Source organism: Bidens hawaiensis, unplaced genomic scaffold (genome assembly GCF_021521415.1).
Source record: "Bidens hawaiensis isolate Kalapana, Puna unplaced genomic scaffold, B.hawaiensis_p1.1 tig00002273_1, whole genome shotgun sequence".
Classification (NCBI taxonomy): Eukaryota; Viridiplantae; Streptophyta; class Magnoliopsida; order Asterales; family Asteraceae; genus Bidens; species Bidens hawaiensis.
Genome location: NW_027491121.1, coordinates 229,641 through 253,402, shown reverse-complemented (window position 1 = coordinate 253,402; position 23,762 = coordinate 229,641). Strand labels below are relative to the sequence as shown.

Sequence of the window (23,762 nt, the reverse complement as noted above, 5' to 3'; positions counted from 1 at the left end):
AAATTTGAAAAAAATAAAATAAATGAAATTAACACCATTAAGTTCTTTTTAATGGGGGACCACTGAGAGCAATTTTTTTTTAATTTGAGACCACCATTGGCAATAAACGACGTTGAGACTATTATCTGCCAATAAAAGTTAGTTGAGATTTTTAAAATCCAATCCGTCTCTCCATCTTAAAAAAAAAACAATCCGTTTTGTTAGAGAACCGGCCACATAAAAAGATTACTTTTTAAGTAAAGAAAAAAATGAGCTGTATTACATACATACTCTAGGGTTCGCTTGAGATTTATGTATACAGTTCATGACCAGCCTGCTGTGTTTATAAATTTAACTAATATATTCTTGAACATAAACCAAACTTATATTATTAATAAGATTATTGAACGGGTCTTTACAAGTTACAACTATCGACTATATTTAAATTTGTGTTAGATATATGTCATGACAATAACCCACATGTAATAAAAAAGGGGAAGATAAGTATCAAAGTCAACTTATACTTATATTCGATTACGTCTCCAAATAAAAGTGATCTAACATGGACTTGAACTCCAGCTTCAATTCATTCGCTTTCACAAATACGCATCTATAAATTGCGTATAACATATATAGAGACGAGCATACTAAATCTATAACTAATTCTATATAGGTAATCATATGACCATTTGTACGTCGTTATTGATCAAATATAGTGTGAGAGAGAAAGCGAGATGATTGTACGCTTACCTAATCAACTAGTCTGTCATAAACAAAGATTCGAAGACAAACAATTTGTAGCAACCTTCCAATATTAGAAGATGGGTTACTATAATCCCGAGAGAAAAAAACATATTGAGACGATGACTTGAAAATATCACAAAATCATATATCATCCATGGTTTCAAAAAAAGGTACGATGATAAGAAATTGTATATCATGTTTACAAGCTTCTAGTATTCACAAATAACCAAACTAAAACTATCTTGCAAGAACTTGGAGTGGTGAAAAGCCATCTTCCGAGAGATCGGTAAACAAGTCATCACTTTTACACAACGCGTATACAATATCCACCATACTAGGTCTCCTTGAAGGATCTCTATGTAAACTAGCGATGGCAATTGACATGACATTCTTAACACTATCAATTGAGCACGGTTCTCTTAAAATGGTGTCATCAATGAACTCTGTAAGTTTATGATTCGGTTTCTCGTCATCCCCATTGAAGTTTTCATAGACTTCTACCCACAAAGCCTTCCCCTCTTCATTAACAGCCTCTCTCCCTGAAACAAGCTCAAGTAAAATAACCGCAAATGAGAAAACATCCATTTTAGTAGATACAATTCCATCAGATATATATTCAGGAGCGACATATCCTTGAGTTCCAACAATATGTCTTGTTATAGCATTGCATCCCGATTTAGCTAGTCCAAAATTAGCAATCTTGGCTCTCATGTGTGCATCCAGAAGGATGCTACTCTTGACATCTTTATGTACGACTCGTGGTATAGTGTCTTCATGGATATACTGAAGCCCGTTAGCTATATCCACTGCGATTCTTAGTCTTTTTCTCCAACTTAACCTCTCCGCCTTGCTATCATGCAATCTTGTATAAAGAGACCCATTTTCAAGATACTCGTAAACTAGATAACAATTTGAATTGTCTGGATCTATACAAAATCCTTCCAACATCACTAAATTGCCATGGTTTACCTTCAAAAGGGAGGAAAATAACATTAAACGTTATAAACAACTTTTGTTTTTTCTTATTAAGTTTATATATTTATACCGCATAATAATACACCAAAAGAAGTGTATCTTAAAATTGAAGAGTTACAACTTTTAATGTTTATTGTGAAAATAATTGAAAGGTTTGTGTATTGATTCAATTCAACTGATTAAAAGTTACCAAGTATTTAAACTGAAAATCTAGCTTGGTGACCTTACAATAAAAATGTAAACCAAATAATATTAAAAAATTAAATATTTTCTTTATATTGTATAATAGTTAAAGCAATTGGTTAATAGTTTAAGGGGGCAAAATAGTTTTGCTACACAATATCTTTAGGTTATTTAAAGACTACTTGGCCTTTTTGTCGCTTATCTTTACCCAAATTTTGGTTATTTAAAGAATAATTACAATTTGCCCACTAATCTTTATTCATATGTTTCTTTTTTTTTTCATTTATTAAACTAACATTCCCCACGATTTATAAACAACAATAACTATTTCATATAGTATTATTTTTAATTTTCACACCATAAAACGAAATTTTATTCTCTTTACTTTTTATTGTATTGTTATAGTTGTTTTTTAGTTAAAAAATTAACATGGTACGTGATTAATAGTGTCTGTATTTCCCGATGTATCACACAAGCACGTATTAGTGTGTGTAATTTATATGAAATATTTTGTAGAAGTGTAGAACTTTACTATGAAATTATTAACTGATTGTACTATAACAATATATTAAGAGGCAATTTCATTGTCATCAAACATGTTTAAAAATTGTATTTAAATATAACCTCTTATGTCACACTCCGGCCTTCACCTCTAAAATAAAATGAGAAAACTTAAAACGCTAGTTTAATTATTTAAATTATAATGGTGCTCATGTATGTGCTTATTAAGAATTATGACTAAAGACCATCCACATCATAATGGAAGATGTTACGGGCATGCATGAAACGAAAACGAACTGAACCCATTGTAACCCAAAAAACTGAATTTTCAGTTTACGCACAAAACCAACACATGAACACCCTTAACAAATGTCATCACTCCACGCCGAAATCTTTAAAGGTGCCCCCTCTCATAGAGCTCACTCGATGTTGCCTAAGAAGACAGATTTCTCACCGTCTCTCTCATCATAACATCCTCTCCTTCCATCTCTCTTCTATAATGGCTCAAGGATCTCCATGGGTGTCCTCGTTAGAGATGGTCTAAGTTTTGTTCAGGATTTTAATTATATTTCCAATAATTCAAATATGGAATAATGGAAATGTGCATAACAAGTCAAACAGTATATTAGGCGCAATGGGTACGTGGATATGCAGAATGATGAACACACTTGGGTTTATATAAGGGTTAAGACAAAAAGCTCTTTATGATTGTAACTATAAATACTTGTAGAGGAACCAAACCTAATCACAATAATTGAAATATTGAATAAGACATCCCAAACTACCTAACCTGTGTTTTATTAATACTCTAATAATATATAGAGTATTAATGGGATGGCCAACAGCTGAGAGTGTAGCGATAATCACCGGCATTCCCCAGGTATGTATCGCATCTGTCTCATCTAAACCCAAACCAAAGATGGCTAAACCAACCATCACCGAACCAGAAAGATGGGCCTTCAATGGCAAGTACCCTGACCAGGCCGTTACCATTGGCCCAACAATTGTTGATCCCACTCGCACCTTACTTAAGCGCTTATTACAAAGAAACGCCGACATCTTCGCGTGGACACCAGCTGACATGACTGGTGTACCCCGGAGTAAGGCAGAGCATAAGCTCAAATGCGATTCGGCTGTCACACCGATCGTACAAAAGCGCAGAGTAATGGGGCCAAAACAAACTAACGCGTGTAGAACCCAAGTCAAGGAACTTCTTGACGCAGACATCTTACGCGTTAGTAGATATCAAACTTGGGTTGCAAATCCCGTAATGGTACCGAAGAATGACAAACAATGGCGCATGTGCATAGATTTCAAAGATTTGAACAAAGCATGCCCCAAAGATTGTTATCCGTTACCTGAAATTGATCTTAAGGTGGATTCGTTGACACCATTCCGCCTTAAATGCTTCCTGGACGCTTACAAGGGGTACCATCAAATCCACATGGCCGTTGATGATCAGGACAAAACCGCTTTTCGGACGCCCGATGGCACATTTTGTTATCAAATGATGCCATTCGGACTTAAGAATGCCGGGTCCACATACCAACGCCTGATGGACAAAGAGTTTCATTCCCAAATTGGGAGGAACTTGGAAGTCTACATGGATGACTTGGTCATCAAAAGCCCTGACCCAGAAGCGATGTTGAAAGACATCGAAGAAACTTTCAATACGCTCAGGAAGATAAACATGAAGCTCAACCCGAGCAAGTGTGCCTTTGGAGCGGAAGAAGGGAAGTTCTTGGGGGTCATCGTCACTAAAGATGGCTTCAGAGCGAACCCTGAAAAGGTCGAAGCCATTATCAAAATGGAATCACCTACTACCATCAAACAGGCTCAGACACTGAACGGACGACTAGTGGCACTTAATCGCTTTTTGGCAAACCACGCGGATAAGTCGTTCCCCTTCGTGTCAACGTTGAGAAACTGTTTGAAAAAAACGCACTTCCGCTGGACACCAGAAGCGGAAGCAGCTTTTCAGGAGATTCGGTCACGCTTGATCGAACTCCCAACACTCACAGCACCAGAAGCGGGAGAGGAGTTAATCCTATACCTTTCCGCAACTGATAGAGCAACCGGGGCAGTCCTGCTAGTGGAGCGAAAAGGCATCCAGATGCCAATCTATTATGTCAGCCGTATCCTAACAGATGTAGAAACCCGGTACTCTACCCTCGAAAAATTAGTCTTAGCACTTTTACACGCCTCACGCAGGTTAAGACGATATTTCCAGGGTCACCCAATCACCATCCTCTCCAACTTCAAACTTGCAAACGTTCTAGGCAAACCCGAGTTATCGGGACGCCTAGCAAAATGGGCAATTGAGTTGGGAGAATACGCGATAAAGTATAAGCCAAGACCAGCCATAAAAGGCCAGGTTCTGGCCGACTTTATTGCAGAAGTGCCTGCATCGCGGGAGAAAGAGTGCCAGGAAGAGGCCCAACCCTCTCCAGCACAAGACATCAATGATGTCTGGCGACTCTACACTGATGGGGCAGCCAATAACGAGGGTTCAGGCGCAGGGCTAAAGCTAACCAACCCAGCGGGCCAAGAATACACCTACGCTATTCGATTGGATTTTCCAAGTACGAATAACGAAGCCGAGTATGAGGCATTCCTGGCTGGGCTGAGAATTGCGCGTAAGATGGGAGTGAAAAACTTGGAAGCCCACGTGGATTCCATGTTAGTAGCCAATCAAATCAACGGGACGTACACGGCCGTGAACGACACAATGGCCCTGTACCTCGCACAAGCAAAATCCCTTATGCGCGATTTCAATGACTGCAAAGTCATACACGTCAAGCGAAGTGAAAACAAATCTGCGGATGCGTTAAGCAAGCTTGCTTCATTAGCCTTTACCCACCTAGGAAAGGATATCCGCATTGAACTCCTCGAGACACCTTCGGTCCCGCACAAGGAAATTTGTGTCATCCAAACCGGCACGGAAACGTGGATGACACCAATAATAAAATACCTTGCGACAGGTACACTACCAGAGTCCAAAACACAGGCAAGAAAACTACGCTGTAAGGCACTGAATTATCAACTCGTCAATGACATCCTTTACAGACGTAACTTTCTTGGCCCACTCTTAAGATGCGTGGACAACCAAGATGCTGACTACCTCCTAAGGGAAGTACACGAAGGCATCTGTGGAGTACACGCAGGTCCCCGCGCTGTTGTAGCCAAGCTAAACAACGCGGGATACTTTTGGCCGGGGATGCATACGGATGCACTGGCATACATCAGAAAATGCAGGTCTTGCCAGCTTTACGCACCCAATACGCACCGCCCGAAGAATGAACTTGTTCCAGTCACTTCTTCATGGCCATTCCAGAAGTGGGCCATCGATGTGACAGGCCCATTTCCTACAGCAGCAGGAAATGTTCAGTTCCTAGTGGTAGCCATCGACTACTTCACCAAGTGGATAGAAGCAAAACCTTTAGCCCAAACAACCGCGAAACATATCAAAAAATTTATTTGGGAATTTATTATTTGTCGTTTTGGACTTCCACAGAATTTGGTGAGCGATAACGGCACCAACTTTGCTGACAAGAAGCTACAACAGTGGCTAAAAGAACTTCAAATCACCCACACCTTTACCTCAGTGGCACACCCGCAAGGTAATGGTGAGGTGGAAAGAGCAAATAAGAGCATCGTCGAAGGCATCAAGAAGAGACTATTGGAACACAGATCCGGCTGGGTGGACGAGCTTCCGTACGTCCTTTGGGCAAACAGAACGCTGAAGAAGGCCAGTACGGGAGAAACCCCGTTCAGCCTCACTTATGGCACTGAAGCCATGGTCCCGGTCGAAATTGGTCTACCCTCACCAAGGGTCTTGATTCAGCCAGAAGACAATGATGCGGAAAGACGGTTGGATCTTATGCTAACCGAGGAACGCAGAGACTTAGCCGCAGTGCGTGAAGAGAACTACAAACGACAAATGCAAAAATACTACAACACGCGGGTAAAACTCTGCAACTTCAATATAGGAGACTACATACTGCGTAACAACGAGGCTTCAAACCAAGAGCGCCCGGGAAAGCTGGCCCGGTCTGGGAAGGGCCATACATTATCAAAGAAGTCCTGGGAAAGGGCGCATACCGGCTCGAAAGGCTCGATGGCACTCCCATCCCAAGAACATGGAATGGAGCTCAATTACGCAAATGTTATATGTAGATCAATTCCAAAACTTGTAAAGAAAAGGCCTAGAGCCACTTCTAATGGAAATGATTCTCCTTTCATAATGTGTTTACCTTTATACTTATGAACTTCCCACTGGTGCCGGTATTCACCGCATAAATGGGGGAAGAAGTAAGTCGTTACGTGTGGAAGGCGGCAAAACCCGCATAAACACAACGATAAAAATAAGGGAAACCTACACGCAGGTCAGATGTAAGTATAGTTTAGCCATCCTTGTAAGTGCAAGTGATGGTCTTACCCGCACAATCACGAACAAGGAAGCAAAACTTCAACCTATCATCTACCACGTTCAAAGGTTATCCTAAAAAAAATAAAAAAAAATAATAATAATAATAATAAAAAAAAGGATAAGGAAAACCTACACGCAGGTCAGATATGGGTAAAGTTTAGCCATCCTACTAAGTGCAAGTGACGGTCATACCCGCACAATCACGAAAGAGGAAGCAAAACTTCACACCTATTATCTACCACGTTCAAAGGTTAACTTATCCTCAAAGATGAGGAAAACCTACACGCAGGTCAGATATGGGTAAAGTTTAGCCATCCTACTAAGTGCAAGTGACGGTCATACCCGCACAATCACGAAAGAGGAAGCAAAACTTCACACCTATTATCTACCACGTTCAAAGGTTAACTTATCCTCAAAGATGAGGAAAACCTACACGCAGGTCAGATGGTAAAGTTTAGCCATCCTACTACGTGCAAGTGACGGTCCTACCCGCACAATCACGGAAGAGGAAGCAAAACTTCACACCTATCTACCACGTTCAAAGGTTAACTTATTCTAAACACTTGGAAAATTGCTAATTTAAACTAAAGTATGTGTCATATAACGTTTATAAAGCAAGGAATCCAATGAATCAAGCGGTCTTAGCCGCACAAAGATTTACATTTCATAAATATTCGTTACAAGAATGGCCGGGTAACTACCCGCCTACAAGAAAGTAAATCTATACAAACAAAATCTATCCTAGCAGCGGGAAGGGATCTTCAGGATCAGGCTTCAGGGCCACTTCCACTTGGACCAGCGCCGTCAGTAGAGCGTGGCTGTTCAAGGAAAGCCTTAAGGATAGGTAGCCCATCATCATCAGCAGCAGCAATTTCATTCACCTTCTCCACCACCGGATGCGGGAAGGCGGCGTATTGATTTACTGCTTGGTCATATATGGCTTCAGTATCTACATTGTACAAAGGGAAGTTGGATGGCGGGACGCCTTTCTCAACAAACCCTAGACCAAGCAGGAAGCCGACCCGTTCCCCATCCTCGTGAGAAGCGTTGAGGGCTGCGCTCATAGCATCGTCGTAAGATGTCTCTGAGAAGACCCGATGCACAACCTACATAAGAAAATATACAAGTGTCAACACCCTATTTACAAAGAAAAGCGTGAAGACATGAAGATAGATTTACCTGAGACAACGCTTCTCGAATAAGCCATTCCTTGGCAACCAGAGCTTCTTGAAGGGCGGCTTGAGCTTGGGTGCAGGTGCGTTCGGCTTCGCTTTTGTTAAGGTTGGCAAGTAGCACTTCCTTTGCGGCAGCCTCTTCGACGCCCTTAAGCTTCCGCTCGGTATGGTCAAGCACGCCCCTCTGGTCCAAGATCTCCTGGAGCTTCTTGGCATCTTCCATCGCCAAGGCATCATGAGCACGTTGGAGAGCCTCTAATTTGGCCTTGAGCTCCTCATTCTCCACGCGTAAAGGCTCAGCAACGGCTTCAGCCTTGGTGGCCCTCTCGGTTGCGTTCCTCGCAGTCTCCTTAGCCAGCCGAAGCTGTTCGTTAACAGCTTGGGCAGCCTTGGAGCGGGCCTCGAGTCGCGCTTGAACCTCAACCTCGAGGGCCTTGAAGGCCTTCTCCTTCTCCGCAGCAGCTGCGGACAGCTGTTGGTTCTCCTCCCGAAGAGCCCGCGCTTGAGATACTTCCTTGGCGCGAGCTGCTTTCAACTTGTCGTTTTCACGACAAAGCAGCTCGACGCGCGGCTGCATCCGGGCCTGGAGAACCCGAAGCTCGTTGGTTAGCCTACCCTCCTGGTAGCTAGCCATGGCTTCCCCCAACGCACCATGGGGAGCAGCGTGGCGAGCCCATTCCACGCACTCCACAGGGGTACGAAGGGTTGTTCCTCGGCGGATGTTCCATCGTGGAACATACACTTCATTGGAATCCGACACTGCAAAAAACAAAAAGCAGTTAGGAAAAGATGATAAAAAATATATGTAGAAAAATGGGCCAAAAGAACCCTACGCACCTGTAGGGTCAATTACAGGCCGATAGCCGCCGAACCCATCACCTGAACCCAATGGAAATCCATCCAAGAGGTCAGGCAGATGGGAAGGTGGCGGAGAGATGCGAGAAGCCCCACGCGTACCTGATGGACCGGCCGTCGTTGCCGATGACGGGGGCATGGTAGCAGCCGCCGTGGTCGCCGCCGCGGTCGCTGCCGCAGAATCCGCGGCAACAGTAACCGCCGGCTCTGTGAAGGATGCTGTAAAAATCGCACTCACAGCCGGCGGTGACGTCATCTTGGCTGGAACAGTCGGCTCAAAGGAGTGAGCAACTGAACCAGCGGAAGCAGGCGCAGGCGCCTGGGTCGACGCCTCAGGTAGGCTGACCAAGCCTACCGTCATTGGCGGAGAGGTACTACTCGGCCCTTCACCCTGGAATGCGCCAACATCCACGCCTGCGTAAAGAAGAAAAGTGTTAAAAGACTGGATTAAACTATGAAGATAAAAGCTAAGGGAAAATTGTACTTACGGGTTTTCTTGAGCCTAAAGGTACGGAGAGGCGGGGACGGACCCGATGGAGCCGGCCTCTTCGCGCCGGTCACCGTCGTCTTTTTTGGCTCTCCGGAGGTGACAGTCGCAACCTCCGGAGCAGTGGTCTTATCACCACCGGGATTCCCCGCCACCTCTTCGCTCTCGGTCTCTGAATCAGACCGAGGCGCTGGATCGGCAGTGGAGGCCTTCTCCTTCCCCTTCCCGCCGGCAGCCATCTTCTTCCGCACCAACGGAGGACCATCTGCGGATTCCTCATCAGAACATACGATTAGAGGAATTCCAGCAGAGGTTTCAGCATTGAGAGGTCGAGGGGCGAAGAGCGCCTTACCTGGCCGACGGGCACTGAGGATCTCATGGCCTAGCGGATAGACCTCCACGAACCGATCCGCCGTTTGTTCTAGGATGGGCAACTCGTTCTCGTCTAGAGCGCGAGTACCCATCCGGGCGGGACCGTCAGCCTCCCGCGGATTAAGGAGCGACTGTAGGTCGTTCCCCTCTGAAATAAACAAGAAAAAAGTTAGAAGAAATTCAAAATCAACAAAAGGGAAAAAGGCATACCGTAAGGAACAGAGTTCGAACCGTATTCGAGGACGATCGGAATCTTGCGCGCATCAGCCTCCTTCCACACCCGGCTCATCCCCAGCATCACCATCCCGGACTCCGCAAACCGGTAAACCGGAGATTGGACCCGAGATATCTGGGCAAACCATTCCGCCTCCAGGTAGCTGGAAGCGTGAAGGCTGGGAAGTGCCTGCCCATTCTTGAATTTCATAGCAATGGGGATGGCGCGGGCGGATATGAAGAAAAACTCCCTCTTCCACGCGCGAAGACTGCGCTCGGTCGCACAGATCTTCAAACCCTTAATCCGGGTTGTCAACGTGTACCACCCCTGGATGCACCTCCAAGTGTAGAAGGTCATCAGGCGGTCAACATAGGGCTCAATGCCCAGTATCCGGCACACCCACTCAAAATGGCGAATCTTGGCGATCGCCATGGGGTGCAACTCGGTCAAATGAACACCATGCCTCTCAAGGACACGGTAAACAAACTTTGTCAATGGGAACCTAAGATTCCCATAGACAAAGAATGCTGCATAAACCCCGATCTTGCCTCGGGGGGCATCGTACACGGTCTGATGGGGTTCAGGAAACTCAGGCTCGAGAGACTCGAGCATGAACTTCCTGACAACATACCGGTACAGATCGCCAGGAAGAGCACACTGGCACTCACCAGCAGTACTCCTGTCGTCAGCTGTAGAATCGATATCACGAGACATCTTGTAAAAGAAGAAAACGATTTCGGGAGAATGCTTGCCTGAAAAGGATAAGTATTCGCCGGAAATCGCAAAGAAGATGAAGAAGAGTGAAAGTGTGGATTACAAATAACCCTCTCCCCCTTTATATACTAATCGCAATTAATGCGATGAAATTAATGCGGAAGAGAGAGAAAACGAAGGTGCAATGAAACTATGACACGTGGCAAAAAGCAAGCTGGCAACAGCTGTTGACAGGACGCACACCATTAATTTCGCGGCCACGCGCCGGAAAAATCGCGCCCACGCGCCTGAAAAAGCGTCTGGAATGACCATGTACTGTCACGTCGCCATAACTTCCTGCACGTCCTGACACAGTCAGAAGAAACCGTCGCACGACGTTTCAGATGTTTGGACTGTTCCTATCTTTCCACCAACTCTTCGAATTTCAAAAAATTCAAAATTCAAAAAGATTCAAAAGTGAGCGGGAAAATACCCCTTACCTTGGCAACCAAGTAACCGTAAGACGGGTGCGGGTACAGTGTTAAGGCAAAACCCTTCGCATACCTAACACCCGCAGGGAATTGAAGCCAAGAATAACTTGGCAACCAAGTAACCATCAGACGGGTGCGGGTACAGTGTCAAGGCAAAACCCTTCACATACTTAGCACCCGCAGGGAATTGACGCCAAGAATACCTTGGAAGTAAAGTAACCGTAAGGCGAGTGCGGGTACAGTGTCAAGGCAAAACCCTTCACGTACTTAGCACTCTGCAGGAAATTCAAACCAAGAAGGATCTTCTGGGCCATGCTTGCGGAAACGTGAATAACATTCCCGCACGACGGGAACGTCGAGAACTATATTGTTTGAAACTCCAAAATGGAATTGGTGGTTTTAGCATAAATGATCACTATGTCGAAAACCACCAAAACCTCATGGAGAATCCACACAATTGGGACTCAACACTCCTGACGCGCGAGGAGGTTACAAACTTACCCGCTTCACGCCCAAAGGTCAAGCAGAAAAGTCGGGAATTTCTGCGTGACATCAGGAAAACCGCGGGATGAATCACCACGGAAAACCGAAAAACTAAACCCTTTTCAAAACCCCTTGCTAAGTCCAAAAGCTCACCTCACTTATTAATAATTCATGAGAAGAACATTGGACTGGGGGGACTTGAAGAGGTAGGTCCCAGCAGAGCCCAGTTGGACCCGCAAGACTCACCTTGAACAGGGACGTCTGCGCGATGACCAACTGCTCCAGCAGGACCCACCATGCTCAAAGAACCTTACGCGCAGTACGCCAGCTGTACCCGCAGGGAAAGCCTCCCAATGGTGAAGTACCCCGCCGGTTCCCGCAGCTGCGGATACAAGCCATCAGGGAAGGCTACCCGCACTAACAGCAAGGCTACACGCACAAGGCATTCGTTACTTCAGTTGTCACATGAAGGAATGAGCAAGGCGGGAACACTCCCGCCTAAATGAGCCAGTTCGTATGCTTCTGGAAGGTCTTTCGTACTATACCTACTAAGGTATGGACGGAACAGACAGTTTGACCAGAGCAGCCCATGAACTAATCACAGGGTGACAGCTCACCGACAACAATACGAGGAGGAGCACCCTCTAGTACTGTTTGTCACTATTAGCCGCTGCCTACTCACCAACCCTCACGAGGGGACGTGCGCAGCCTACAGTTGGTGGAACAGTGCGTAGCCGGCAGTAAAGGAACAGTATACAGCCGACCTTGTTACTGTTGGCCGTAACCTATCCACCAACCAGCATGGCCTGTGCATACGTCCACTGTTGGTAGAACAGGAATACTATTCAACCGGCTGTACCTGCTTGGAAACCTACCTTCGGCTATAAATACTCCAACACCTTGGAATGGTAAGGACATCATCTGATATCTCAATCTTATCTAGCAATCTCTTAATATACTCTTATATTCAGAGCAATCTAGTCTGATTCTCACGCCGGAGGGTGGTCACAAGGAGGAACCCCCCCCTTCTCAGTGACGAGTTTACGGTGTCTGTTTTGCAGGTCTCCTGAAGAACAACCTTCTCAGCTAGATCTCATCCGTGGGAAACATTACTTAACCCCCAGATTATCTATAATCTGTCCAGGGTTCACTTAGTGTTTCTTCAAATATATTCTCTAATGTTCCTACTTGCAAAAAGGTTTTTGTTGGCTTTCCTTTATTTAAGATTGGTGCCCCACATACTAATTTATTATATAATTCATTAAATTCAAATTACTATAACATGATTACATCATATCTATCCTTTTTTTATTAAAAGAAAATATTCATCAATGGGTAAAGAAGTGACGGTGTATTCAAATTTGTAAAAGAAAAAAACACATAATATCCAAAAAAGTTGTAACATCCTTGTGCAAGGTGCAATTGAGCAAAGTAAAGACCTTTGGAGTGTTTTGAAAAATAGGACATTTTGGAAGTTTAAAGGAAGATATGTCCCCTTTTAAACTTGTAAAATATATGTTTTCTTAGATAATGTAAAGATTGAGTGAGGGATGTACCTTTTGCAAGATCTTAAGTTCTTCACAGGCATTCCACTTCATCTTCTTGATTGCACACCACTTCCCATCAATATAACCCTTAAAAACAGACCCTTGGATCACCCATGTTTCATCAAACCCATTTGTTGCTTCACTCAACTCTTCAATTTTATACACTTTATATCTATCTAAACAATCTGAAACATCAGCCATAAGACTAACTTCCACTTCAAGTTTCTTGCTTTCTACACCATTTTTATTCTTTCCTACCTCCTTCTTCCATGAATATTCTCTATATGCCCACAAACCACCAATCCAAATTAAAAGAACTCCACAAACTCCAAGTCCCATAGCCAATTTAATAACCTCTCCTCTTCTGGCACTCATCTTGTCAGATGAAAGGCTACTAGGAGAAGGTTGTGTGAGCTCAGGAAGCTGCGAAACAGGAACGAAAACAGTGTCCCAAGGGCGAATATCGTCACCGTTTACTTCAACGATTGAAGTTGCGGTTGACCCGAATCTTGAAGCAATGGAAGATATGGTGTCAAATGGTTGAAAAACATATGAAATGAGATAATTTACTTGGTTTTGGAGTTGGGTTTTTGTTGGGCACTTACAAAAGATTGGAAAGATTACATCTTGACCTATGGTGAGGTTTATAGGGACAAGGGTAGGATTGACAGTTTCCACTGATTGATAGGTTGTGAGGTTGTGAAAGAGGTTTGTGGATACAATATAAAAAGTGTCATCTTTCTTGATTGTGTAGTTGAGTTTAGCATAAGAGAGGTTTGTGGTGGTATTGACTGAGTTGCAAGTGCAAGTGAGTGGAATGAAGAGGGCTTGGTTAGGGACAAGAGGTGAAGTTAGAGATGTTAAGTTGCTCGGTTTGGCGATCATTGCACGGCTCACGGAGAAGAGATCGCTTATTGAGGCCAAGTCGAGTTGGTTCGGACCCATGGCTCTAAAGAAGGCATAGGTTTGGCAAGAGGACGCGGTTTGGTTAAGATTGCAAGCATAGCTAGTGGTGTTTCTAGGTAGGCTTTGTGGTGATGAAATTTGAAAGAAGTTGTGAAGGTGCAATATGAAGAAAAAGAAGAGGAGTTTCATTGTTTTTTGGTTTGGGAATTGGGATTTGGAGATGATGTTTTAAGAAGGGGTGCTATCAACTTGAGAGTCAAGTCAATAAGTTGGTTGCTATCAAACAATTTTTCTTTTTAAAATAATTATATCTTGTTTTGAAAGTTAATAAATTCAAATGTATTAAAATACACATTACTTTAATTATGAAGTTTTTATATATATAATACAATATTAGACAAAGTAAATTGATTTTTATATAGATTTATGAGAGAATTAAATTTTATAGTTGACGAATATCTCGGTTTTAGTTTAAGCTATTTATATAGATAATTAACTATAAGAAAAAAGAGTGTCTGAAATTACAAATTACAAATCACAAATATTTATATGCATATAACATACAAAGTATTTAACAAATCATGTACATGTGACGTGTCACATGTATTTTCACAGAAACATGTAATGTGACATGTCATATGTATAGTCACATAGCTAGTAAAAATGACAAACCACGTCATCTATACATCCAATTACTCACCTTAAACCTCAAGTGATTATGATGTACAACTTTTAACACGATTGATCAGCTTTAATTGTCTAAATTTACTTTGTTTTAAATTATTTAATCTTGAAAGTAAATTATTTTTAAATTACCATCCTATCTAGTCTCTTTTATAAAGTCCATATTTATCAACTTCCCACATAATATCAAATTTAACTAAAAGTGGAAACCATGAATTGATATCGACATCTTAGAGTCTAAAAACTCAAAAAAGAGTAAAGGTTATCTATTTTCACTCGATGCACAAGTCCCTTAATTGATGATGAGCTAAATAAGGGCATGTGTTCATAGAATTCAAATATGATCAAAATGATTAACATGGAACCTCATCGATGAACATTTCTCAGTTTGTGTAGGTCATCCTTCCGCGCGCCATCGAGTTTCAGTTAAGCCTTCAAACCAGTTTGGACCGGTTCATTGATAGGACTCAGGTCACTCAGCTAAAAGTCATCCAACACCAACGCTTAAATCACTTTATTAATCAAGTGCCAATATCAATATAGAAACCCAAATATGATGGTTTTGAGAACAAACACTTTATTTTGCACAAACAAAAGATTCAGACTCCAAATATCATGAAGCAGAACAGAGTATGGAGTTAGAACAACGTAACTTTCTTCTTGTAGTCAATATTTAATTGGGGACACCCAAAGCTCCGAACCTTAACAAAAAAAAATATATTTGGAAAAATTATGAATAATCACTAGAATCAAAAGTTAACAAAGGAGTCTTTTTCTTTATCCTTATAAATTATAATTTAACTAAAAAACACATTTATTCCAAAATTTTAAAGATCTATAAAAAAAAACCAACACATCCCATTCGTCGTCCTTATCTCGATGTTATATTTTCTCTTTCTTCTATTTACAATCTCAACTATTAACTATATTTTGTCTTATTATTTTAAACTTCTAATTTTTTTTTAAAAATTTAAGAACGGGTTTGGGTCGGGGTCAAGGCAGGTCTGTTAGTTTGGGTTAGGACGGTCGACTTAAAAACAACAAAATAATGAAACCATACGCTACCTAATTTTGACCACACCAGATCATTCATACATGAAAAGGAAGCGGCATATTAGTAAAAGTTCTGTGTATACAAGTTTGTGTTTGGTGGACTGTGAATGCATATGCACATTATCTCTTAATGCAACTGACAAAAAAGAACATATTTCATTCTATTTAAAATACAAGTTTCATAAATACATGGAATGCCAGTGACTCATAATACAATGTTCAAATGGAATTACAATTTTCAAACATATACAACCGTCATTTATTCCTCCGCATTTTCGTCCTAGTTTCGCCACTGGTTGATAAAGTCACTAGAGACAAGATAATATGCATAAGTCAATAATATACAAGTTTATATCTTAATCTTAACTAAGCAAGAAAAACTAAAGACAGTGAAAGTGATAAGCTTGTAAAAATAAGATTTTCAAAACCATTAACGTTCTAGAGTCTAAAATTTCAAAGAATCCAAAGCTTTTCAATATTCAATAAATATGAACATAAATAAGATTTTCAAAACCATTAACGTTCCAGAGTCTAAAATTTTCAAAAAATCCAAAGCTTTTCAATATTCAATAAATATGAACATACCCGAGTTAAAATTTTTATAAACGACATTCCAGAGTGTAAATTTTCATAAACATTATCAAGTTTCAGATGACGAATATGTTTATAACACAAACCTTAAAACAGTACCTGCGTGTGGATGCAGCTGATGAATAAGAAACAGATTCAAAAAAAAGTTTGAACCGTTTCTCATTTTGTATTTGTCATTCTTACGCAGGGGCTATGCTAATCTTCTCTATATCATTCCAATTTTATCAGATAACACCAGCTCATGCCCCTTGACTTATGAACCAAACCCAAAACCTGTTTTGGTCGATGTGGGCCGAGATACACAATTCTAACTCAAGTAAGTGGTACTTATATTCCAAAATTAAATCTTATCATCCGATCTAAATAGTATGTGCATTATTGTAATCCAGGTGATTTTCAATTTTATAATATAATCTAGAGAAAAAACGATAGACTAACTTTTTATGTGTGTTATTATAAGCTTTAATTTTAATTAGTAAAACTGTTCTACTATGATCCCAAGTCTATGTAGCAGAGTTTCATATTCTAATTTTGCTATATAGTTTCCTACCATAACCTTCTAAAGACCACATATCTAGCACAAGCTGCGATTTACATGATTAGTTGGGTAATGGCGGTGTCCCGTGAGAATTCTGGCAACATGTTCTCGTTGTTACAAAAAGAACAGTGCATTGTTAACTTAACTCGTACTACCCTTGCTTATGTTTTCCCCAATATGTCCTCCATATTCTTCATCGGTCCTAATTACTACATACACACGTGAGCCAACTCGCACGTGACATATACTTTATTTCATAACACATTATCACCGTCTAGTTAAGACTGGCAGTGATATTGTACCTTGGTGACACATGGTTATTCTTTCTACCCTTTTCATCCTCCTTCTTTGCGATTTTAATAACTCGTGTTTGTAATCAAATAATCAAACTTCTAATTCCAGTTCGTAAGTTTAGTACTCATATCTGGAATTCTGTCGAAGCTGGTCATTTTGGTTTCACTGTGATGGGGTATTTTAAACATGTTTACCACTTCAACAACACCGGTGAGTCGGTGACGTATACCTCATTTTTCCTCCCACCTCATTTTCACCTTGGGTGCATGTCAGTATAGGTTGATCTAACGAACCGGACCTGAAACTCTTGCAAAACTAAAAGTGAAGGTTGTATCAGTATAGGGTGGTCTTGGTCTTTTAGGATTGGTTCAGTCTCGAGTTGGGCCAAGACCGGATATGAATTTCTTAGGCTAAGATGTTCCATATTTCAGTTTTTACATGGACTGACGAATTCACCCAAAAACTAAGACCAAAGACCGGATCGAACCAAATATATAAGAAACTTAAACCTAACATATAAGTTAATCTACGGGATGTCGCCGTTTTTGCACTCTAAACATATCAACCTCATTTTTCAATTAAACTTATTATTAACGGTGCACAAAAAACCCGAACCCGAAAAAAAACCTGGAACCTGTTTTTTAATACTCAGGTTTTTAATACCCGACTCTACTTGTAGGGTACGGATAGGGTATGCAATTCGGTACTAAAACCCGAACCTGAACCGGACCCGATTTGTACTTGGCAACACCCAAAAACCCGAACCGGTTCCATACCCGAAACCAGGTTTTTCCAATACCTAAAACCGGGTATTTCAAATACCCAATCTATACCCGAAAAATACCTTAAAAATGCCTGAAAATAACCCTAAAAAGTGCAACCTCTTAAAAAACTCACTCTATACCTGGAAATAAAAGCCAAGAAAAACCTGAAGAATGGATTTTTTTTCAATACCCGGACATAGGGTATTCAAATACCTAGTTTTAGAATACTCGATTCTATACCCGACTCGAACCGTATGCATAGGGTATGGTTTTTAGAGACAATACTCGGACCCAACCCGACCGGGGTATTACCAATACCCGATTTTCCAGTACTCGGTCATACCCGAACCCGGTTTCATAACAGGAATCGGGTATTTGAAAAACCCGATTTGTGCACCTCTGCTTATTATCTATGTTGCACGGGAACGGGAAACGGGCACGGGAACGGGAAACGACAAAACTCAAAAAATCAAGAAACAGGTACGGCACGGGTACGACAATAAATACATATAATATATATATATATATATATATATATATATATAGGTAATTAATTACTAGTAAATAGATAAATATATAATTTTTATTTATATATAATGTCATTTAAACATTTTATGTATAAATTTATAAATTAAGGACCAATTGTAAGCTAGTCTAAATAGTGAGGATTAAATGTTAAAATGCATAACCTAATTTAATACTATTTATGCAAAAACAAACAAAGTTTATGGACTAAATGTAAACAATTGAAAGATCAAGGGAGTTTATTGTTTAAACCTAACCCTACTTTAATAAGCAGCCGCCGCCGCCTTCTTCTTCCTTCATCCTCTTCATCCATTTTCCGGCGCCGAAATACTATATGTGGCGCCGGAATTCATCGGATACGGTCTGGAAACACCCTTTAACTTCCGGAAGCGTTTAATAATGGTCCTTTACGTTCCAGAAACGTTTCGAAGTATGATTTAAATTTTGGAAACGGTCAACGACTGTCCCCCATATCCCGGAATCAGTCAAGATACGTTCCCAGCCGTCCCAGGTCGCGTTTCTGTCCCTAGCGAGTTTCCAGGACGTGGTACGGCACTCCAGCGGCGTTTCCGTGCAACAGAGCTTATTATCTTTTCATATAGTTTAGTCCCATCAAACATTTAAACATCAGTTTTCGATTGAACCCATTAGGGCCCAAAATTACGTTATTGGAAGAAATTTGTGGCAATATCAGGCTGTGGACAAATTATACCCATATCAAAATATTTAATAGACCCCACTCCTGCAACAATAAAATAGGTACAAATAGTTTGTCCAATTTTCTTGTAAATCATTCGAATTGATAATTTTTTGTGAGAAATCCAAGAGACAGGCCGTTTAATTAATAATTGTATGTTATTTATTACCAAGACTTTCTAATTGTAAAACCGACTCGTATAGGAACTGTCTTGTTGGATCACTCATATCACATATGTTTCTCACTGAATTTGTTGTATTATATTCAGTTTCTTTTTTTCTCGAAAGTATATTTGGAATAATCTTACATGGAAATTAAATACATATTTTAGGATAGTATATTTACAAAATCAAAAAACGTATTTGATATATATGGTACATGTAATCTAAAAATATAATGCACAATTATATAATCTGGTAGTAACCATCTATAAAGATTATATGATCATCATCTTTAGTTACATATCAGGATATTTTATGCTCCTTTATCTCCGTTTTCTTCACGCAAAAGCTTCAAAGGTTTTTAATGGTGGACCCTTTAAATATTATATATTTCATCATCTTCTAGTCGTTGTATACCCTTTTGTCTCTTCTTTTGACTATTTGTTAATAATTTACAATTCAACAATCTTCCCCTGCAAGTTTTGCACCATCAGCTTCTTAGTTATAAACTTACCTCTGATCACTTGATTGAATTCTTTAATGAGGCATCATAAGCGTTTTTTTGTCGGTATTCTATGGGTTCTCGTGTTGCTTTCGCGCAGCGTGGACTCGTTAGGTTGGAGGTTATTCTCTAGTGGAAAACCATCAGAATTTATTGAAACTTCTAATGATATTATTGCTGAATTCTCCATGGAGTCATCAAACAGCAACAAGGGAATGATGTTGATTGAAAAGGCGAAGAGAAAGGCCGCTTTGTCGAATACTTGTTGGCAAAACGCGTATCAAAATCTGTTTGCGGGATGCTCGGAGATTCTAGCAGCCGAAGAACAACGATCCAGGCTGGCATGGCATCTTAGTGATTGCTTTCAGAAGGACACTGGGAGGCCTCAGTTTCCGTATTGTGATGTGAAGTATCCGATGGTGAATTGTCTCAAGAAGTTGGATGAAGATGCTCATAGGGTTTATCTCGAGTTCTACCTTGAGACCAATGCCATCTGTCATCAGTTACAGTAAACATTTAAAAATTTTATGAAATTTTATAATATGATATATTTGTTTGTTAAGTTTGAGTTATAATTTGGCTTGTAGGAGTGATGCATTCAAGAGACAAACGGAAAGATTGGTGAATGAACTCAAAAGATCAGCTGAATATGCGGAGGACAAGTTAGATAACATAGAAGAACAAGCACAACGCGTGTTGCATACTTCAGATGATATTCATAACTCTTTATCTTCTATCGATGTCCAAACTCAACAACTGGCTCAGACATCAAAGAATGTTGAAGAAAGTGTTAATACTGTGTTAGTGCGTTCACAGTCGGTTTATGAGCAATCCATGAAGATAGCAGGTGCTCAAACGGAGCTACAAATTGGACAAATGAATATGAATGTGAGGCTGGATGAAGGGATGGCAATGCTCAATGAATCTGCAAATAAGTTGGGTGAAGAAATGAGTAAGTTACGGAATGAAGCGGTTGAGATTGAGAAAGAAGTCGGTAAAGTTGGAGACGCGATATTTATGAAGATGGATGCTTTACAAAGTAAAGCCGACGATATTGAAAACATAACAGAAACTTCTTTAGACCGACAAAAGGAACTTGTTGAAAGCCAGAGAGCGTTTCTTGAGGTTCTCCGGGATGTCACAACTTTTCAATCCCAAGCACTAGAAGAAAGCAGGTAAGATATATAAGATATATGTATATATCTATGTATGCTTATATATGTATATTTATCATTTATAGACTTATATAGTAACATGATGTTTTGAGTGCAGGGGAAATTTGCAACAGTTGATTTTACTTGGTCAAAGTCAACAACAGGAACTCATAGAAAGACAAGAACAACTTAAACAAGCTCATGACCATCTAATCGAGAATTCGAAAACAATATTGGTTGCTCAGGTTCGCCTTTTTATTTTTATGTTTTTCTTGTATTTAAATAGTCGTGCGTTTTATTATTCTAAATTTATTCCTTCATATTGGATAGGAAAGTTTTGAGTCAAAGCAAGCTAGCATGTTTGTTGCTATTGAGAAGCTTTTCAATCTGCACAATGCGATCTTTCTTGAATCGCAAGTTGTTAAAGCTCTCCTTGTATATTGTATGCTAATCTTCATTCTCTACATGTTTACAAGCACAAAGCAAACCTACAGTATGAGACCCAGGCTAAATATAGGTAAGTAAACACTCTTTTTTTTTTCATTTTTATGTTATTTTGTTTGATATTTATCTTACATTAAGCAATTTGTTTTTGATGCAGGGTTATGTGTGACATTCTTGATTGAATTTACGGTGCTTCGATATGGAAACGACATTGAACAACAATCATGGATCATCAGCATTGTGAGGTTAACATTCGTGATTCTTGCGTCATGCCAACTTTTATATGCCATCTTCACTTACAGGTAAATATAAAACTGATTCCATTTTTTTTTTCAAATTACATATTTTTTTACAAACTTTGCATTATACTTATTACATTTTGAACTTATGCAGGGACTATGAGACATTGAACCACCAGATGTTACAATCACTAATTGATAAAGTTAATGGAATGCAAGGAAATAAACAAATGGTTTACCGTAATGATGATGAAGATGATGATGATGTTGACTGGTCTTCATGGGTTTACTTAGATTTACCTGAAGATGAACCAGAAGACCTTGACTATACACTCTCTGAAGGAGTCATGGTGGCTTCAGTTTCTGCTTCGGGTTCTGGAGGATATAATCTTCGTCGCCGCAACTAATAGGTTTAACATTATGCTAATTTTGATGCTAGGAGCATGTTAATCTGTTCTTTTGAGATTATTCAGTTTCATATATAATTTGCATACACATACATGGATATATATGTTCAGTATTAATTGTATTTAGTCAACAACAAACTTGTCATTCATGCTGGCGTGTATATTATCATTATAAAACTCTCATATTTTCAAGGTTCTTCATTTGTGAAACTAGAACTGATTACCTCTGAAAGTTCACCTAAAGTTGCAGCTATTGTTTAACTAGCAGTTGTATTTTCATAATAACACCCAATACACAATTTGTACAAAATAGTTATATTTTTATCATCAGTGTGTCAAGTTTTACAACAATACAAAATCGCAATACCATAAGTTAGAACAGTTACATACCCTCTAAACAAAATTCATAACCCCTAACCTTTGGACCGAAACTCTAAGCCGATAACGCAAGAACTTGATGATCCTGGTTGATTGACTTCTTTAATCTTTACTACACTGAATTGTGGACGCAGAAAAAAAGTTTAGTAGTTAAAATTATAGTTTTTAATAAACCGTTTCAAATCATAAAAATCTCAAAAAAAAAAGTTAAATGTATATTTTTGTCCAAATAATACTTTTAAGCTGACAAAGATCACTCAAAAAAAATAATACATATAATCGACCTACGATATATCATTAATAGTTGTTTTGAGTTTTATGATTTAAAAAAAAAACAATTATACATATATGAAAAAGATAAAAATAATATAGAGATTTACTTGTTTAGTTGGGTTAGAATAATGTAGCTCATACCACATCGACCAGAAATAGGTTTTGGGTTTGGTACATAACACGGACAATGATTGTTCCTTTGGGGACATCTAATAAAATTGGAATGACACAGAGAAGATTAGAATGGCCCCTGCGCAAATTTACACTAATGTCGATTCAGCATTTCAGCTTGTATTTGTTATTTGTGCAGAAAACTGGATAATGTTTAGACCACTATGGCATGTTTGGTTTATTGAAAATGGAAAACGTTATGATTTTTTGAAAATTTTAGACCTCTGGAACCTTAATAGTCACTAATGTCGATTCAGCATTTCAGCTTGTATTTGTTATTTGTGCAGAAAACTGGATAATGTTTAGACCACTATGGCATGTTTGGTTTATTGAAAATGGAAAACGTTATGATTTTTTGAAAATTTTAGACCTCTGGAACCTTAATAGTTTTAATGGTTTTGTGACTGCATAATGTGTTGGTGATCATCTTATTTTGTAAGCCTATCACTTTCATTGTCTGTAACTTTTAGGGGTGTGCACAAAACCGAAAAAACCGAATCAAAACCAAACAAACCGTTCCGAGTTAGAAACTGGCGGTTCGGTTTTGAAATTTAGCAAAAAACCGAAATAGGTTTTGGTTCGGAATTTGTATTTTGTTAAAAATTGAACCGAAATAAAAAAAAATCAAAATAACCATAACATCTTATCCTTAACCATTAAAAGAAAATCTATCGATGACTATTTGTTTAGTTTTAACATATGGTTAATAACAAATATATTTGGTTTCTACATATGATTACTAAATAATAATACTGGTATTGTTAGTTTTGATTTTAAATCTATCTTTTATAAGCTTTTAATAATATTTGAGGTTCAAATATTCAATATTCTATTAATCATTAGTTTAAATAAA

The 23,762-nt window shown here is 39.7% G+C and overlaps 2 protein-coding genes and 2 non-coding genes across 4 annotated transcripts; 2 read left to right on the top strand and 2 right to left on the bottom strand.

Moving 5' to 3' along the window:
• Positions 1 to 846: 846 nt before the first annotated feature.
• LOC143613788 (serine/threonine receptor-like kinase NFP) lies at positions 847 to 14,287 on the bottom strand. Its single transcript, XM_077087408.1, has 2 exons — positions 13,138 to 14,287; positions 847 to 1,692 (listed from the first exon to the last, which is right to left on the bottom strand). The coding sequence occupies exons 1-2, from the start codon at positions 14,221 to 14,223 to the stop codon at positions 961 to 963; spliced, it is 1,818 nt and encodes a 605-aa protein (XP_076943523.1). The 5' UTR covers positions 14,224 to 14,287; the 3' UTR covers positions 847 to 960.
• A 2,216-nt stretch (positions 14,288 to 16,503) lies between these two features.
• Positions 16,504 to 16,608, bottom strand: LOC143614649 (U6 spliceosomal RNA). The gene has a single exon (XR_013150324.1). It is a non-coding gene; the product is annotated as a U6 spliceosomal RNA (small nuclear RNA).
• A 3,273-nt stretch (positions 16,609 to 19,881) lies between these two features.
• Positions 19,882 to 22,185, top strand: LOC143613780 (protein GAMETE EXPRESSED 1-like). The gene is made up of 6 exons (XM_077087400.1): positions 19,882 to 20,351; positions 20,407 to 21,018; positions 21,116 to 21,242; positions 21,328 to 21,514; positions 21,599 to 21,743; positions 21,835 to 22,185. The coding sequence occupies exons 1-6, from the start codon at positions 19,882 to 19,884 to the stop codon at positions 22,085 to 22,087; spliced, it is 1,794 nt and encodes a 597-aa protein (XP_076943515.1). The 3' UTR covers positions 22,088 to 22,185.
• Positions 22,186 to 22,931: 746 nt separating this feature from the next.
• Positions 22,932 to 23,033, top strand: LOC143614654 (U6 spliceosomal RNA). Its single transcript, XR_013150325.1, has one exon. It is a non-coding gene; the product is annotated as a U6 spliceosomal RNA (small nuclear RNA).
• The last annotated feature ends 729 nt before the right edge of the window (positions 23,034 to 23,762 follow it).

Coding starts and splice junctions, on each gene's coding strand:
- LOC143613788 (XM_077087408.1), bottom strand. CDS start 14,223: ATGAAACTCCTCTTCTTTTTCTTCATATTGCACCTTCACAACTTCTTT. Junction 1,693..13,137: donor AACTTAAGATCTTGCAAAAG/GTACATCCCTCA, acceptor TCCCTTTTGAAG/GTAAACCATGGCAATTTAGT.
- LOC143613780 (XM_077087400.1), top strand. CDS start 19,882: ATGAGGCATCATAAGCGTTTTTTTGTCGGTATTCTATGGGTTCTCGTG. Junction 21,243..21,327: donor AAACAATATTGGTTGCTCAG/GTTCGCCTTTTT, acceptor CATATTGGATAG/GAAAGTTTTGAGTCAAAGCA. Junction 21,744..21,834: donor TATGCCATCTTCACTTACAG/GTAAATATAAAA, acceptor GAACTTATGCAG/GGACTATGAGACATTGAACC.